Genomic DNA, 18,715 nt, shown 5'->3' on the forward strand with positions numbered 1-18,715 from the left:
CAGTCTGAGCTGTAGACTGTAATAGGTCTGGATACCCGTTGGTATGCAGTCAACTATGGATTCTTAGTCCAGCCAGATCTTCCCAAAGTATTCTGAGCTAATTAAATGGGCTTAGAAGTCTCAGACTTGTTTATGTTATAGGTTAATTGCTTAAAAAGGAAAAAAAATCATCAAAATTCTATCTTCAAATAGAATTTTGAATATTAATAGAATAGAATATTAATAGCAACAACTGCTCTGGCTGAAGAATGAAAGAAAGGTGGAGGTGGTATGAGGCAGGGAGTGGGAGCCTGTATGGGGTCCCTTTAGAAGGTATGAAAACCAGTGATAACCTGGTTTTTTTTTCTTTTATTTAACAGGCCTGTAAGTATTATAAGTCTATAGCACTTGTTAAAAGGTTTTAATAATAGTGTAACTATTAGGGTAGAACTTGAATTTTTTTTTTTTTTTTTGGTTGGGTTGCTTCAGGATGAAAAACATTAGTTTTCCTTTTTTTAAAATTTCTAATTAGCAACTACAAGAAATGGATGAACGAAGGACTATTAAACTCAGTGAGTGTTACAGAGGATTTGCAGACTCAGAACGCAAAGTTATTCCTATCATTTCAAAATGTTTGGAAGGAATGATTCTTGCAGCAAAATCAGTTGATGAAAGAAGAGTAAGTACTATATAATTATATTTGAATAAATGTATTTGGTTCAGATGTGCAATTTAAGTTAGTGAAATGATTTAGAAAAAGGGTGAAGTAAATGATGTGAGTTGATTTTAAATTATATTCTATAAAAGAAAGTCTGGTAATAGATTGGACTCCTTTGGGCTCTGAGGATCATTCTAAATATTAAATTCTAATTGTTTGAAAGAAAAGAGTTCTAACCCTTTCCTCACCCCACCCTAATTTTTCAGTTTACTCCAAGAGTATAACTAACCTGTGACCTATATGTTACAAATTCTATTATTCTGTTACTCTAAAGTTTAGGGAAGGAAATGGTCAGATCTAGAGTTCTAAGAGTTGCTTTTAACACAAGAGTTGGCACTTGAACTGGATTTTGAAGCATGGATAATATATGGAATGAGATAGAGGAAGGAGGATGGCATTATGAGTAGAAGGAACAACACAGCCCTGTTCCCTTTGAGGAAATATCTCTAATCACATTATATCTTGATTAAGGTCTAGCAGTCTTGTACCTGGTCATTGCTCGCTAAATGTTGATCGAAAAGATACTTGGCAGAAACTGAAGATACGAGGGAAGAGCAAGAGAAGAGAACCAGTGTTTGGAGAGTGTCAAATATGTACCGCATATTTTAGTCTTCACAGAAAGTTGGTATTATATTAGTGAGGATCCTTCCTATAACAAATAGAATTCTGACTTAAGTTTTAAAAAGGAAAGAGGATGTGGAGGTTCTTTAACTGGGAACTCAAAGGTACATTTGTATTTTGGTATGGCTGGGTCCAAAGTTACAAACATAGCTAAGTTCCTCTTCCTCTCTCACTTGTCTTACCCTTTAGCAAATGATTGTTAGGGGTGGCAGTGAATAAAGCAAGGTATCACTTGATGATGACTTTTGACTACATTTCAGGCAAAATGTACTGTTAACAGAGATAGGGAATGTAAGAGGAAAGGTGGTTAGAGGTGGGGAGGAGTTTATAGGAATGAGTATGAAAATTTTGTTTGAAAGTAATGAGTTTAAGGTGTCATTAGGACATTCAGATAGAGTATATATGTCCAAAAATACTGTATAATACTTATATGAATTTTAAAGTTTCAGGTAAATATATTGAACTTTATATTTTCAAAGTTGCTTTTTGCACTCAGTACTTTTTGTGAGATCTTGCTCCATTGCTTCGTTAACATTCCCAAGTATGTATTTAATATATTTCATTTATCCTTTCCCCATTGGATGAATGAAAGACTCTCTACTTGTCTCTTAACTCTTTTATGATTAGCAGCCCTTTCATCTGTTCCAAAGGTCAACTTCTTTGTAGACATTCTGTAAAACAAAAAAGCTTTTTTCCTTTGAAACTTCTTAGCGTTTCTACTTGAGTATAACCTCTTTATATATTCCTTTTGGCAGTCAGACCTTATCTGCCAACTAGTCCTCTGATGAATTTCAGTGGGTTAAAGCAGTGGAGTAAAAACATTCATGAATATTACAAATTAATAAAGTGGTAATTTGTAAATTAGTGTTTTTTTTTCTATTGGGATTAAAATAGGGTTTTTACAAAGTCGCAGGAAGAAATTATTCATTTTAACCCTTACATGATTACTGTGCTATATTTCTTTAAATTTTTATTTGTTGTTTTCTTTCACTGATTAAAGTTTTGAAAGTTAATGTGGTATTATGAGCAGGTGGAATGGTTTTTTAAACATATTTCTTGTGTATAGGACTCTCAAATGGTAGTAGACTCCTTCAAGTCTGGATTCGAGCCTCCAGGAGACTTTCCATTTGAAGATTACAGTCAGCATATTTATAGAACAGTTTCTGATGGGACTATCAGTGCATCCAAACAGGAAAGTGGGAAGGTGGATGCCAAAACCACAGTAGGAAAGGCCAAGGGCAAGTTGTGGCTCTTTGGAAAGAAACCAAAGGTAAGAGTAATAAAATTTCTGTGTGCCAATAATTTGTTTTAGTTTGTTATTTAAATCAGTATAGGTATTGCATGGATAATGTTTATTATTAGAGAGTATTTTGATTTGAATGATTGAGTGAACTTTTCACTTTTAGAAACATAGAGTTTTATACCTTAATAGCAAAAATTATTACTAGATTTAACATTTGACCATTCCTTAATAATGAATAGAATAAGTTGTTAATACCTCTTAAATTATATGCTTTTGGAATTTCATTTGTATATAGTTTCAGTCAGAATTTCTAAGGAAACATCATGATCTAACTATATGACCGCTAAAATTGCAATTCTCAGTTAGAATGAATGATGGGCCACAGCAGTAATAAAATATCAAATTAGGTCTTATAGATTATACTAATGAAGTTATTTTTATCCATATGAATATTTAATGGAAGGGCTCAATGTTTTTGGTTATTTGAAGTTTTAAAAATTTCTAGTTTACTAAGAAAATCTCACTCTTAACTTCTTGTTGGAACCTACCTTTTGATGTGCTGTTTATTTTAGATAAATCTAGCTTACCAGATGAGCAGATGGAATAGATGAGTGCTTAATCTTTCTTATCAGTTTAGTGATTATAATAGTATAACAGTAGGAAAATAGATAAGAACTTTTAATCTGATGTGCTGTATTAAAGCACACATGATCCTTTTAATTCATTTTTCTGATCTTGACATGAATGTAGGTAAAACTTAGCTCAAATTATAATATACCTATAATTATAGTTAACCCAAGCTTTATTCATGCTTTTAATAATATTGTCTAGTCAAGAAGCTGAGAGATGAGACTTTTTAAAGGTCAGATCAGAGTAACTAGGAGAGCTTAGAAAAACAAGGTGTACTGATTAAAAAAAAGAGAATACAAAAAAAAAAGAGGTGCAATAAGGATAAAATAGAAACAGTCTGAGAGGAAAACCACAAATGTAATGAAATTTTTTGTCTATTTGTGGTAATCAGTTTTAATAATTTATTTTCATAGACATTACCTATTTAGATAACTTTAACTGTAGCTGCTGCCTTTATCTCTTGACAGGTAAAGATTAGGTATAACTAGGTGATGCTAGTTAATATTCTAGAAACCAGAAGAGAAATCAGAAGGTCATACTGCTCTCTCTACCATTATAATTTGTGTACTCTATATTTCTAATCTGTCAGTTTGTAAAAATGATCAAGTGATGAAATGGTACATTATTAAAAGTAAGTTTGACTTTTTAAAATGCCAGTGTTGGCAAACTATGTTAACTTTCTTATAATATTTTTATAGAAAATTTTATTTGAGATATATTTTGTGAAAAGTATGTTGCCAAAAATAGAAATTTCATTTAGGAAAAAACTATGCACATTTGGCTTATTGATTCCTTTCTTTATTTCCATATTAGCCACAGTCCCCACCCTTAACCCCTACTAGTTTATTCACATCCAGTACTCCTAATGGGTCCCAGTTTCTCACATTCTCCATTGAGCCTGTGCATTATTGTATGAATGAAATAAAAACAGGGAAGCCCAGAATTCCTTCTTTCAGAAGCCTCAAAAGAGGGGTAAGTTTAAAAATGGGTTAAAATGCATGATGGCCTATTGTGTGTGTAGTGTGGCTTTTAATACTCTCCACCCTCATTATAAGGCTCTCCTATAAATACGTAGTTTAAATACACCACAGAATTAAGTATAGCTGCCCTCAAGTTAAAATCAACTCCTCTTTATAACATTTGAAATGCTCAACCATAAAAGAATGGTATTATAAAGAGGGTGCTGGGTACAATCATATTAGCTATTTTTTTTTGTTTGTGAAATCATGTCCACCATTGTCTTGTAATGTATTTACATTTTTAAGACTTTCAGTAATTTGTCACTGGAGTTACTCATGTAATTGTCACTGATGATGACTTCTGCCAGTTTATAAAGTATTTTGTTGACAAAAAATTAAGTTCAATTTTAATTGCCCTACTTTTAGAAGCATAAAGCACAGTTTTCAATAATTAAATACAGAATTAAAGATAGGTGTATTAAATATTAAGATTGTAGATCAAACTGATAATAGATGATAGGTTGTAAATTGTAAAGCCTATTAAAATACTAGATATTATTGAGTAATATTTACATGGAATTGGTTTTCTTGACTTAAAAGTATTTTTTTCTTTTTTAAAATTTACTTATAACTAAAGATAATCTGTATATGAAAAAATCTAGAAAAGTGAAAAGCAAATATTAAACTTAGCAACATCTGTTATACTCCTGATAAATTAGCATTATTTCATTGTATTAGTGAGGCTGTTTTCTTGTTTATGTTTGGTTTTAAGAGAGTGTTTGTAATAGTCATAGCTCATAATTTAGATAGATTTATGAGATTTGTTTGAACATAGAAAACCATAGGTATGATAATCTATGGATAAGAACTCAAAATCTGTGTCATATGAGGTCTAATCATTAACAGTAATATACATAATTGGGTTCCCTCTTGCTGGTGTGCTCTCTTTTCCCGCCCTCCTTCTTCTTTGCCTTTCTTCTTTCTATTTTCTTTCTTTCTTTCTTTTTCCTTTTCTGCTTAGCCTGTCTGTTTTTACTTTTCGTAGCCCTTCCTATCTTCAAATTGCTTTAGTTGAGTTTCTCTTTTGGCCACATGTAGAACATATATGTTAATCTAGAGCAAGATTACATTATTATCTGTGTTCTCAGTAAAACAATATGATACACTTAACTGATGTCAGTAGTGGAGCAGAAATGTCTTAGTGTATTCTGTCTCTTTTTGGACTCCCTTTTTCCTACAATGACATGAACTTCTTTGTGTCTACCTTACCTACTTCTGTATGTAGATAATATTATACATGACATTTTGAAAAGTCCCTGTGAATGAGTGTGCATTATACTTATGGGCAATAGGTAATAGGCAATAGAAATCATATTTCGGGTTTCTGTTGCTTGAATTTGAGGGTAAAATTAATTCCCATCTTTGTATGATGATTGAAAGTACATTAAATATTATGTTGTTAAATCATGAGAAATTACTGTTAATCATATTTTTGTAACCATTTGTATATCTACGCATTGAGTCTACTGGGCCCAGTTACAATATTCTGCACAGTATATTTGTAAAGATACGAAGTAAATATAATTCTATAAAAAACGATTGAAGCAGTTCGAACTGTGAGCCCTAGAAAGAGAAACTTAAAAATGTGACATATTCATTATCGCAAAAATTTATAGGTAGAATTTTATTACTGTAGAACTTAAAAGTATTTGCTTGGTCATTATTTGTCTTATTTTCACATATTGCTTTAATTTTAAATATTAGTACGTTGATTTTATGGAGGTCTTAACTTCTAGAAAGCCAGAATCCTCCCTTTAAAAATTAGCTATCATGCCAAAGAAAAGAGGCAGTATACAAGATAGAAAATATGACAGAAAACCAAGTAGGCATTTGGATGATAGAGCAGGAAGGAAAGTTTATTATAACCTTGGTATTGAAAAATTTCTTTCTATTTTGATTGGTATTTGGTAGTTTACTAGATACATTTCAAAATTAACCCCTAGAGATATTTTTCTTCCACTTAAGAATTATATGTTCTTACATGGATTTACATTTAAGTGTATTAAGCTGACAAAGTTAAGTCTTAAAGTTTCTTTTTCTCCCCAGTTTTATTGAGAAATAATCGACATATATCACTATATAAGTTTAAGATGTACAGCATGATGGTTTGATTTACATATATTGCCATAATAAGTTTAGTTAATATTCATCATCTTATATAGATACAATAAAAAGAAAAAAGTTTTGTGATGAGAACTCTTAGGATCTACTCTCTTAACATCTTCCCTGTATATCATACAGCAGAGAATTCACTACACTTATACTAAATCACTTCTAAGCACTTTTTACATTTCCACTGAAATAGCCAGCCAGGTAAATTTCCTAAAAAAAAAAAATTCAATCCCCAGGTATTTTTGTAAAAATAGAATATTTTCTTAGTCATTTCTCCCAGTTTTATTGAGAAATAATTGATATATATCACTGTATAAGTTTTAAGATGTACAGCAGAATAGTTCAAGCTACATATATTGTGAAATTATTTTAACATTTCTTAAAGCCGATGAATGTACCATTCAGATCAGAAACTATATATTTGTTACATCATTTTTCCTAAATACATGCTTTTTGGCTTTTCTAAAAATTGATAACTTTTTAAAAAGAAAACCTAGTGTATACAGTTCCCAGTACCTTTAAGGATATGAGAAATGTTATATTGGACTAATGATTTTTAATTTGACAGTGTTATCAGTAGGCTTTTTCTGAGGGATAAAGGTCTATAAATTCCTTCTGTGACATCAAGATTATCCGTTAATGAGTATTTGGTGCACACCCAAACTTAACTACTTAATATGGAAATGAATAATTTTTACCCTTTAACTACTTTTACTGGGTATCCTTTTTTTTTTTTTAGAAGTAGATTTATGTAGCAATAGCAAGTCCATGTTTTCTGTCTATATTATTCAGAATCTTATAGACTTCTAGTCATTTTTCTAAGATTTTATCTGTCCAGAGTACAGTTTTCAGAATTTTTCCGTCTTTAAATGAAATATACTTAATAATGTTAATATCCTAATTTCTTTTTTAGCTCCCTTGCATATTTATTAAGATATAGTGAGTATGTGAGATTTTCTAGTTGTAAGTATAGGATAATTGCATATAAGAGTAAGGTATTTCTGTATTGAACATGAATTACTTAAAAAAAGAAAAAATATATTTCTAATATTTTGAGAACTTGAGTTTTTTGTATCCCCGAATATGATGTTAATGAACTGTAAATTTATTTTCTAATTGATGGTAAAATTTGATTAAAAACAGCTGATATTTTAGTTACAATTATCTTAATGTTTTCTCTAAAACATTAATATAAAAACTGGAAAAATAATTTGTATCACTTAGAAATTTAGCTGGTAAAAATTATAAAAGATAAATCAAATTCAGATACCTTAGATATTTTGCTTCTTGTCCTATGTATAATTTGTTTTGGTAACAAAGAAGACCATGAATAACTTTAAAATTTAAACCCTTTTATCTCATCAGGAATTTTGTCACAGCAAAATAAGTTGTGGTTTTTGTTCCCCAAAACTACTGACAGTCTAAAGAATGTTAAGCTTAATTTGGAAAGATAATGGATAGCATATGTCATCTTTTCCTATCATTATAACCATTAATATATATGGCCAATTCATCAGAGATAAGGGGTAGATATTTTTGTTAGCTATTGAAATTCATATTTTTATGTGAAATTCTACCTGACATTCCCCAAACTTTAAAATATTATGATTTGGAAAACAGGGAAAGAAAAATTTTAGAGGATGCTAATCAAATGAAGTGAATGTGAAGATTAACATTGTAAAGCTCTCCTGTATCTTCAGAGTCACGAGATCGTGTGTGTGTGTGTGTATGTGTGTGTGTGTGTGTGCGCGCGTGCGCATGTGCACGTGTACACACAAGCACGTGTCTTACACGTTTCGTTGGGATGCCAGTTGCAGAACCCTGCTAACCCATAGAACGTGGGTTATGTATACATATGAGTATATATAACTATATGAGTATTCTGGCTATGTCATTTTATTTTCAGAAAGCATAAATTTTAACTAGTTTTCTAAAAATTGAAATTATATTTTTAGTGTTGCTTTTTGAGCATATGGATTTCAGAATAAAAAATGAAAAATAGAAGCTATATCTTCAAAGCAAAATTCAATCCATATACTTGTGTCTATTAGGAAGTACATATGGGAAATTTGAGTCTGGGTGACTCATTTCTTATTTTGATAATATGTCTGTACATTTTTAAAAAGCACCTTAAAACTAGAGTAGAAATGTTATCCTCACTTACCCATGATATATTTAAATTCAAAGCAGTATTTTGAACTATAAAAATTCAGATAATGGTGTTATGTTTAATGCATTGGGAAGAACATTCCGTTCTTTAATACTTCATGTGAGATTTCTTTTAAAATGGCTAATTTTCAGTCTTTTATATTGGACTCTTCAAATATTAGCATTCTGAGAATGAAGAGCTATATAAGTGAAATCCACATGCATAAAAATTTTTTAAAGAAAATAACATGATTACTGATAGAATGATTACTATTTACTTTTGAGTTTTATTTGCACCTAGAAAATATCTGCCCATTATCATCACTGTATGTTTATTTTATTTTATTTTTTTTGCAATAATTTACTTTCCAAAACATGTACTTAAAATTGTCTTTCTGGCATAATTGTTTGGATTGTGAAATGTACATGAGTTATTTTAATACTATGAAAATATATGGGTTATTGCATCTTCTGTATTAAAGGTTTCATATGAATAATTTACCATTTCTTTCTGTTTTCATTGAACTATTCAGTGGTCGGTGAAGATGGTAAGCCTTATGTGCTGATTTATATACTGTGCCAACATTCAGTAATCTCAAAACATTGTTTTGTTTAAGTAAAACAAGTGGCGAGATACATCCCTACATTTCACCTTGTACATGTCTTTTTATAATTTAATTCATAGTCCAACATATGCCAGTACCTCTTAATGTCATAAAAATTCAAAAATAATTTGTTTAACCTGTAATCAACCCATTAAATTCTTAAATGTTATTGGGTGTAGTCCTTGTCATGTTACAGAGAATAAAATTATAGTTAAACATTATTTTGGAAGTTACATGGTAGAACAAAGTTTATGTTTTTATAGAAGGAAAATTAAACAAAAATGATTTTTCTTAACACCCTTTAAAATAAATTTGATTTGTAGTTTATCATAAGAATCATTGGATTTTCCAAACACCAAAAATGAAAATTTTTCTACTGATTTAATTATAGAGTCTAGTGCTTTCTTCTGTACTGTGAACAGGAGTAAAAGCACAAATAAACTAAATATTGTGTGTATGTGTGTGTGTGCTTGTTGCTCCTTTACACATTTATTTCAGACAAATTAATGGAAGTACATTGTGAAGACCTAACCAAAAAATTATTGAATGTTTACATAGTTTCTCATTTTTAGAAAATAAACCACTCTTTTTCAGACTCCTGCAGTTTGGCCTTTTATGAATTCCCTTGTAGGAGAGGTGGTTAAATGCATCAGTGGTCTTCTTTATACCTACAGGAAATAGAGTGGGTTTAGTTCTCATATTTTATAATAGAATAGGTTATAATAGGATATTAGACATGCAAGTGCCTAGGTACATACTGTTCATAAATTGACAAGGTTTGTTTAGGCATAGTGGAAATTTGGTGGATTTACTTACAGGTAGTTTTGAGTTTATTATAATATTATCAAATAAATCACATTGGAATATGTTTCTTCACTGCATTAGTTTTTCAGAATTTTAAGAAATATTTGAAAATATGTAGATTAGTTTACAGCCATGCTACCCTGAACAAGCCCAACCCTGTCTGATCTCAGAAGCTAAGCAGGGTTTGGCCTGGTTAGTACTTGGATGGGAGACCACCTAGGAAGACCAGGTGCTGTAGGTGTAAAAAAAAAAGGAATTGTAAGCTGACAAGGTCCTTGCAATCTCTGCAATCTGTGAGGTTAACCAAGGGTTGCCTCGCCTAAAAAAAATAAATAAAAAATAAAAATAAAAATATAGATTAGAAAGTTTTATTTTTGGCACACATATAATAGTTTTTAAAACCTGTGCCATAAATTAGAGTAAAACTGAGAACTTATCTTGATAATTGACCGCTAAATTTAAAGGCATCTTGGATGGGAAATTTTACCATTTATTTAGGTCAAATTTGGTTGATTGACAGATTTTTATGTGTAGTTACTGGTAGATTAAAAAACAAAAGCAACTTAGATAAGATGTCCTACTTCTTTATAAGCAAGCTTGTTGAATGTCCATAATGTGTAGGCCTCTTGAGAAAAATTCTAGAGATTCTTTTATTCATTAGATGTTACATATGATCATGGCTCATCCTAAAAGTGAGTTTTCTCTTTTTTAAAAGCAATAGTAACATTCTATTAATTAGATTATCTTATAGATGGCGAAATAAATCATTTAGCATATATGTTATAGGAATAAGTGGCCCAAAGAGCAAGAATGAATTTATTTTGGAAGCTCATTTCAACAGCACTTTAAAAATTGAACCTTGTGTATTCTTAACATTATCAGTTTAAAAAGAAAAATGAAGAATGAGATAGGTGTCATCAGTTTTTGGACTGTACAAAAACTCTATGTAAATATGGGTTTATATGAAATGGAATCAATAGTTGCTAATATTGGTTCTGTTTTATAATCTCTGATAAGATAACTAAAGTTAAGAGTGGCGTGATTAACATTTATGAGGAAAAGACATCTTTTGAATCAGAGATTTACATCTAAATACTTGCACTTTTTCTTAAATGATATAGTTGCTTGAATATCAAAGCAACTATATTAAATATTAAAAAGAATTTTAAACATCAAGTGTACTTCCACTTCCTAAAGAAGGATTATTTCTCTCTGGATTGTATCATTCTTTCAGGAACAAAAGAGGTATGTTATTTGGTTATACAAAAGGATAATTGAAAATAGACTCCTTATTGGAATTTAATTTCTACTTAAACTTTACTCAGTGGATAGTTCTAGCTTCTGTTTTTTAATGATCAAGTATGTTTTGTTTCTAAAGAATAGAATGGTTTAAAAAATGTAATCATTCAAAGACTATATGCAATAGTAACATTTTATTAATTAGATTGTCTTTATGAGGTAAGTTGCTTACTTAATTCAGTTATATAAACTTCAAATTTTCAATCTGAACATTTGTATTTTCTGTCATGGCAGTCAGTGTGATTTGGGAATGTAATATGTTATATATAAATAATTTGTATAGATGAGAAATGTTATGTGTTTTCATTTTGTTGTTGCTGTGAGAAGATTCGTATGTATTTTAACTCTGCCAAGACCTAGGAATAATGTTATATTGGTCATTACCAATTATCTGTATCTGGTGATATTTTTACCGTTCTCTTAAATGATTTTATAAACTGATTGGAATTTGAACCATTTTATTAATATAGTTGTTTTAATTAATACACACATATCTATGTAGATTTCTTTTTCTTAAAAGGGGTTGTTTGGGCTACTTTGAAATTAAACTTAAAATTAACATGTATTTTTATTTTATAATGGGTATTTGTTAAAATAACATTTCTTGAAAATACCTTTTGTAATGATTTAGATTCTCTTTTCAGGGCCCAGCACTAGAAGATTTCAGTCATCTGCCACCAGAACAAAGGCGTAAAAAACTACAGCAGCGCATCGATGAACTTAACAGAGAACTACAAAAAGAATCAGACCAAAAGTATTTTTCCATTAACTCCTCTCTATCATTATTATTCCTTTCAGGGTCTACTCTGAATGATGTGTTTAAATGTGATGTATAAAAAGTTTAAAAATCATACATCCTAATTGAAATATCTTTTGAGGGGAAAAAATACACTCCTAAACTTTGGAAAATTTTATGGTTGCCATATTGCAAGTGAAAATGAAATGTTAGAGAATTTCTTAGGTTGCAGATTACTTATTGGATGCTAACATATATTTATGCCTTTCATACATTTACAAAATTGCTTGATGACTCATTATCAAGAACAGTTGGGTAAATTTTCATTTTGCTTTGGTATATAGATTGAGTTCAATAGAAACCTGAAGTGGTAAATATTTTGTTTGTATCAAAATATGTTGACAGTGCTTGATTACTTATGGCTTCATATTCATTCACTCACAGCTTTAATTACTTGTGGCTTCAGATTCATTCACTCACAGCTTTAATTTTTAATTTTATAAAGTTTTCTTTAGTTTTGTTTTAATGAACACAGATAGTTAAGATGAATGAAGGGTTATTACATGGATTGTTGACTTTTTGCTTTTACATTGAAGATAAAATTGGAGCTTAAACTTAACATGAGTGATTAAAGTTTCGATGTTAAGAATTGTACATTAGCTGTGATTGGATGCTTAATCATAAATGAAATACAGCATTACAGTCAATTCTCATTACTTGTGGCAGTGATGCTCTATAAAGTCACTTATGAACATTTGAATTAGTGAATCCTGAAACAGAAAATATTGGGTTGGGTTCCAGTTAGCTTCTGGCCACAACGTTTTTATCAACTGATATGTACATAACCTTGTATTATGTGTATTCCTTTTTAAAGACAACATTATTTAATATATGTTGATTGATTAGCTTTGAACTCAGGGCCAGCAGCACTGTAGCTGACGTCTGAACAGACCTTATATAACATACATACATACATACATACATACATACATACATACATATATATCACATGTATTTTCTGAATAAGGCACCTCAGCCTTCTTGCACTTAGGAACACTAGATAGCACTTCAACATTATTCTTAGGGGCTATTTAAACAGAAAAATTCACCAACAAAGAACACAATAATGCAAAAAAAAAAAAAAAAGGGACACCAGACCACAAAAAGGACATTTGTTCAGAGTATCAGAGCAGAAACAAGAAGTTAGAGCATCTCCTTGTTTGACCTCAGCTGAGAATGTACATGTGCATCAAATGACTCAAGTTTTTCACAACTCTGTGTATGTCTAATGACTATGAAAGTGCCATGAGTATTCCTTTTGGGATTACAAATAAATTTTAGCAAGTGGGCAATTCATAAAAATCAGTCTGTAGAAAATGAGGATCAAAATCAAAATATAATTTTTTTTTTTTTAAATTGAGGTATAACTGACATATAACATCATTTAGTTTCAGGTATACAGGGTAATGATTCGATATTCGTATATATTGCAAAATGATCACTACCAATAAGTCTATTTAATATTAATCACCATATATAGTTACAAAAGAAATTTTTTGTGTGTGATGAGGATCTACTGTCTTAGCAACTTTCAAATATACAATATTATTATAAACTATACTCACCATGGTGTACATTATATCCCCATGAAATAATTTTTAAATGTTAAAGTATTTCTTACTAGAGCAACATGCAAATGGTCTCTGGAAAATTGTAACTTAGAATGTAATATTTAGGGCTAACCATATGTAATAGATTGCCAGGACTGTAGAAGATATGAAAAGGAATAAAACAGTCCTTGATCATAAGAGGCTCACATTCTGATTGAGAAAGATATAAGACTCAAACAATTCAATTTCTGTACAAACTAGATTATGATAGCTGCTAATAGAGATATAAATAAAATTGTGGGAGAACCTAGAGGAAAAATAATAAATTCTTACTGGGATAATTAAAAACTTCACTGGGGAGATGTTGGGGGAAGAGGAAGGGCGATAGTGTAGGAAACTAATGTTTATTGATGGATTTACTATATACTAGGAAGTGAGCTATGCCTTCTACATGGAGTTATGTCATTAAACTCCTTAAAATAGCTCTCTGAGATTATTGTTCTTGTTATATAGATGGAGAAATCGAGTATCGAATAAATTCATAATGTGTCTAAGATTAGGTAGCTAGTAAATGTCAGAGTTGGCATCCAAACAGTAGCCTGTTGTTTCCAGAACACTGGAGTTAGACCTTGTTGGGAGAGTAGGGTTTTGTCAGTTAGATAAGAAGTTAGGCAGTAAGAGGAGAGTGGGAGCATTCAAGGAAGAAAGGAAAACAAGAATAAAGGCATAGAATTCATTGCATGGCCTGGAATTAATTGGTTGTAGGCCAGGGAGACTTGATTAGAAATTGTGTGGACTGTAATAGCAGAAGATAACGATGAAAAGGCATAGGATGAATTATGAAAAGTCTTGAATGCTTTTTTTGTGGCATTCTGTAGGGATTAGAGAGTCACCAGAAGTTGTTGAGAGAAGAGGTGATATTATCACCTCTGTACTCTAAAGAAAGATAATTAAAAACTGTATGAAGAGTAGATTGTATAGGAAAGACATTGGCAGCAAGGAGACCAATTAGAAGGCTTTATAATCAGGTGAGAGATGCTGAGGGCCTAAAATAAGACATCTCTTGGGAATAGAAAGGAGGAGTAGATATGAGTCATTTCAAAGGCACAGTAGGTCAGTCTTTTCACCTTATTGGAAGTCGAAGAACAGAAAAATGGAGGCATTAAAAAAAGACTTTTTAGCTCAAGATTACAGATGAAGACTTAATTGAAACAGTAAGAAAAAATAAATTTGGAGCAAAGATAGTGGTTTTGTTTATGTTGAGTTTTGAAATATGTTGAAAAATCCATCTGAAGGAATCTAGTTGGGTTTGGAAATTAAGTCTAGAGCTTAAAGAGGACTGGCGATACATATTTGAGAGTCATCTGAAGATAGGTGATATTAAAACAATAAGAGTTGATTATATCTCAGTGAAACTGGGAAAAAAAAAACATTAAGACCATTCTGAAGAAGGAGGAATGTATGATGAGATTAGAAGAAACCTATGTCATTTTATATAACACACATTTGAAAGATGAACAGAGGAAGAGAAGGAGCCAGTAAGAGAGATTATGAGACAGTAGAGGAGAGAAGGGAAAAGAAAGGTATTTTCCAGGAGATCAAGAAGAAAAGAGTATTAAGGAATGTTAGTCAATAATATCAGATTTAGAGTCAAGGAGAGCTGATTGAGGCATAGCCTATTATGATGCCTTAGCGAAGAGGAGGTGAATAACTGAATTTAAAGGGAGGGGCAAGTTAAAGATGGCATTCCTATTTTTAGCATAAACCAGTGGGAAGACAGCGATTCTGTGAACTGAGAAAAGGTGGAATAATGTGTCTTTTTATAGTGAGTTTGAGTTTAGGAACATTAAGGAATATCTTCCAGCCTTTGATTAAACGTGTGTGTGTGTGCGTGTGTGTGTTCTTTCACTTAAGAAATAAGAAATGAGAAATGAAATCTATTTTGTTTTTGATATTCCAAATGTTTTAAAAGACTGTCTCCATAAATTACAGAGTCTATATACATTATCAGCTTTATGCATATTATCTTTAATCAGGTAATATTTGACCAGACTTAAATAGATATATGACTCTTTTCAGATTAGGCTGCGTGTGGGTCCCTCACATCAAATGAAACTTTTATCTGGGAACATATAGAGTGAATATTTAATTCTCTGGCTTCCTTTTTGTTTTTAGAGAAGCACTCAACAAAATGAAAGATGTGTATGAGAAAAATCCACAAATGGGGGATCCAGGAAGTTTACAGCCTAAATTAGCAGAGACCATGAATAATATTGACCGTCTGCGAATGGAAATCCACAAGAATGAGGTAGATTTGTTATTTAGCGGTTATCTAAGATGAATTCATTTGTATAAACTTCATTATGATAGATTGGTTTTTGCTATAATTATCTTCAAATATTTTTTTAATTTTAGGGTTTATAATCTAAAAGTAAAGTATTATGGTTTATAATGTTTAGTTCCTCACTGAAGTCTTTTTTAATTAAAACTATATAAATATGAACTAAACATTTAGAATAGTTTTTATTAGCTATAAAGTTGACCACTGACCAAATTGGAATAAAGGTTTCTTTTATTTAAGAATTACATAATCATAAAAACTCAAAGCAGATTTTAAATGTAGAATTTCTTATACGCTCTTAAAAATATTTATTTTCAGTTTTATTTATTTTTTCCTAAGGCTTGGCTCTCTGAAGTTGAAGGCAAAACAGGTGGGAGAGGAGACAGAAGACATAGCAGTGACATAAATCATCTTGTAACACAGGGACGAGAAAGGTCATTTTTTTTTTTTGTATTGTATTTCTTCTCTTCTCTCAAACTTTTCTTTTTTGTCCTAAATTTCATGTATGTTTTTTTTGGAGCTACAATCTGGAGGTTTAGGTGCCTTAGGCTGGGAAGATTCCCTTAAAGTTTAGGTGGAATTGGGTATTTAATGCCAAAGAAAAATTTTGGTTAAAGGTTTGCGAAGGGAAAAAAATGTATTTTGTTAGTTTGGACCAGAGCTTCTAAAAGGCATTTTGCTAAGTTTCCTTTCATACTATTTGTGGCATTTTCCCCCTCTGTATAATATGTCTTTTTCTTTTTTATAATAAAGCCCAACAAATTAGGATTCACCTTAGAAAGAATTTGAGAAATCTTGGTTTACTGCTTAATTACAGTGTAATTTAAACAAGTTCCTTTTTAATGCTCTCTGAGTCTCAGTTTTCTAGAATACAAAATAGAGATTTAAATACCTATCATACAGGGTTATTAATAATAAACGAAGTAATGTACATAAAGCACCCAGTAGTAAAATATCTAGTAATAGGATGTTCTTGACAAATGTTAGTTCATCCTCCTCCTCTTCTGTTATCACTTTTTGAAAGCGTACCTAGCTTTAGTATATCAAGAGAGATCCAAAAATATTATAGTTTTTGTTATTAGGTAAAACCCAGATTAAAATAATCTGATCTCTTAGCTCGTGTTATTTAAAGACATGGCTTCCAGGCATACTGAAAGTGATGCTAAATCTAATTATGTAGATTTTTAAAATTATTATAATCTTATTCATTTGATTCTTTAGAAAAATTAACATTTTTCTCTCTTTGATTTAAAAAAGTTTTAAGAAAAAAGTGCCTTTGGATTACCTACATTTTTTAGATTTTCTAGTTACTAACTTCCTTGTTAACATGATTAATTGGAAATTGACTTTACCAGGAGTCTTGGATTTCAGTGACAGAATGAATTGTTCTACCCATAGTGGCTTAAACTAAAAAGTGATTTTAATGGCTGGCTTCAGGGGAGAGCTTGATCTAGGAGCTCAGATGATATCCTCAGGACTCAGTTTCTCTCCACCTCTAGTTCTGCCTTCCACTGTGTTGGCTTCATTTTAAGGCTAAAAATGATGATCTTAAAATTTGGTGATCTTTCAAAGGTCTAGGCTCATTTCTCCAGGTTAAAGTCCCGTGGAAAAGGAAGGGAGCTTCTCTTTCAACAGTCTTAAGCTAAGGTCTCTGTGCATCCAGAGACCTTATATCCAGCTGGGTTACAGATCTACTCATGAACTCTTCACTCTGGCCATACAAGTGCTGTGCTAAGATGGGCCCTCTGGAGCCAGGACAGAACAACTTCATCTGAAGCCTGTGAACTAAACATGGGTCTGGCTGGGTCCCCTAAGGAATTTTAGGGTTATCTTGCCAAAAGAGAGGGCGATAAATCCAGAATGATGAAAAACAAACATTCACTACATCTTTACATTTTCTCTCTGGACTTGGTGATAGTGAGACATATTTACTGAATACATGTTATGTGTCTAGAACATTGTAGTCTTCTAATTTTTTAATTTCAGGAAATTCAACAAAGCATTTTGTTTTAGAAGTAATTTATATATATATATAGTCGGCGTTTAAGAAAATAAAAGCCTAATTGCAACTGTGTCATTAATATTTGATTCTTTGAATTGATCCTGAGATCAACTTGTAGATAATATAAAACGTTCCCATGTTTGTGATACTTGATCAGAGATCATTTTATGTTTTATAGCCCTGAGGGAAGTTATACTGATGATGCAAACCAAGAAGTTCGTGGGCCACCCCAACAGCATGGACACCACAATGAGTTCGATGATGAATTTGAAGATGACGACCCTTTGCCTGCTATTGGACACTGCAAAGCTATTTACCCTTTTGATGGTATGATTTTTCTAATATATTTGCTAAAATTGGTTCTTTAGAGTCTACATACAAGAGTCATGCATTTTAGAGTCCTCAGCTAAATAATACATTGTCAGAAAATTATAATCCTAGTTCTTTAGTATGACTGATTTTGTTTAACTGTATTATAGACATAGAGATTTTCCTTCCATACATGAAATTGAAAGAAAACTACCTATGTTATCAGCATCCTAATACAGATTATTATTTAATTATCAACTTTGGTCAATATAGAATTTCCCCCAGAGGTCTAACTAATGCTACACATACTCATCAAAGTTGAAGCAGCTTGAGCATGTAGCCCAACCCAGGAAGTGGAAGGCTGGTAGATGTCACTTAATGCTTTCCTTTGTAACTTGCTAACATTGGGAGACAGGAACAAGGCAAATGGCATATCTGAATGCCATCATCATATACTGATGCTGTAGGCCACATTTTCAGGTGAGGGAAGGAGAAAATGTGGTAGTGTCTGACCGTGCCCACCTTTTCCTCTGTGATTG

The 18,715-nt window shown here is 31.3% G+C and overlaps 1 protein-coding gene and 1 pseudogene across 2 annotated transcripts in view; both read left to right on the plus strand.

The window, feature by feature from the left end:
- FNBP1L (formin binding protein 1 like) overlaps positions 1-18,715 on the plus strand; it is a 91,079-nt gene that overhangs the window by 67,763 nt on the left and 4,601 nt on the right. For both annotated transcript variants that reach the window (XM_023528120.1, XM_023528121.1), the window contains exons 7-12: positions 512-658; positions 2,385-2,588; positions 11,823-11,932; positions 15,700-15,832; positions 16,205-16,299; positions 18,046-18,194. In XM_023528120.1, coding sequence (XP_023383888.1) covers positions 512-658; positions 2,385-2,588; positions 11,823-11,932; positions 15,700-15,832; positions 16,205-16,299; positions 18,046-18,194 — 838 coding nt within the window. The remainder of the gene's footprint in view (positions 1-511; positions 659-2,384; positions 2,589-11,822; positions 11,933-15,699; positions 15,833-16,204; positions 16,300-18,045; positions 18,195-18,715) is intronic.
- On the plus strand, positions 10,002-10,120 carry LOC111736817 (annotated as a pseudogene).

The sequence above is a fragment of the Pteropus vampyrus genome, unplaced genomic scaffold, assembly GCF_000151845.1.
Source record: "Pteropus vampyrus isolate Shadow unplaced genomic scaffold, Pvam_2.0 Scaffold22, whole genome shotgun sequence".
NCBI lineage: Eukaryota > Metazoa > Chordata > Mammalia > Chiroptera > Pteropodidae > Pteropus > Pteropus vampyrus.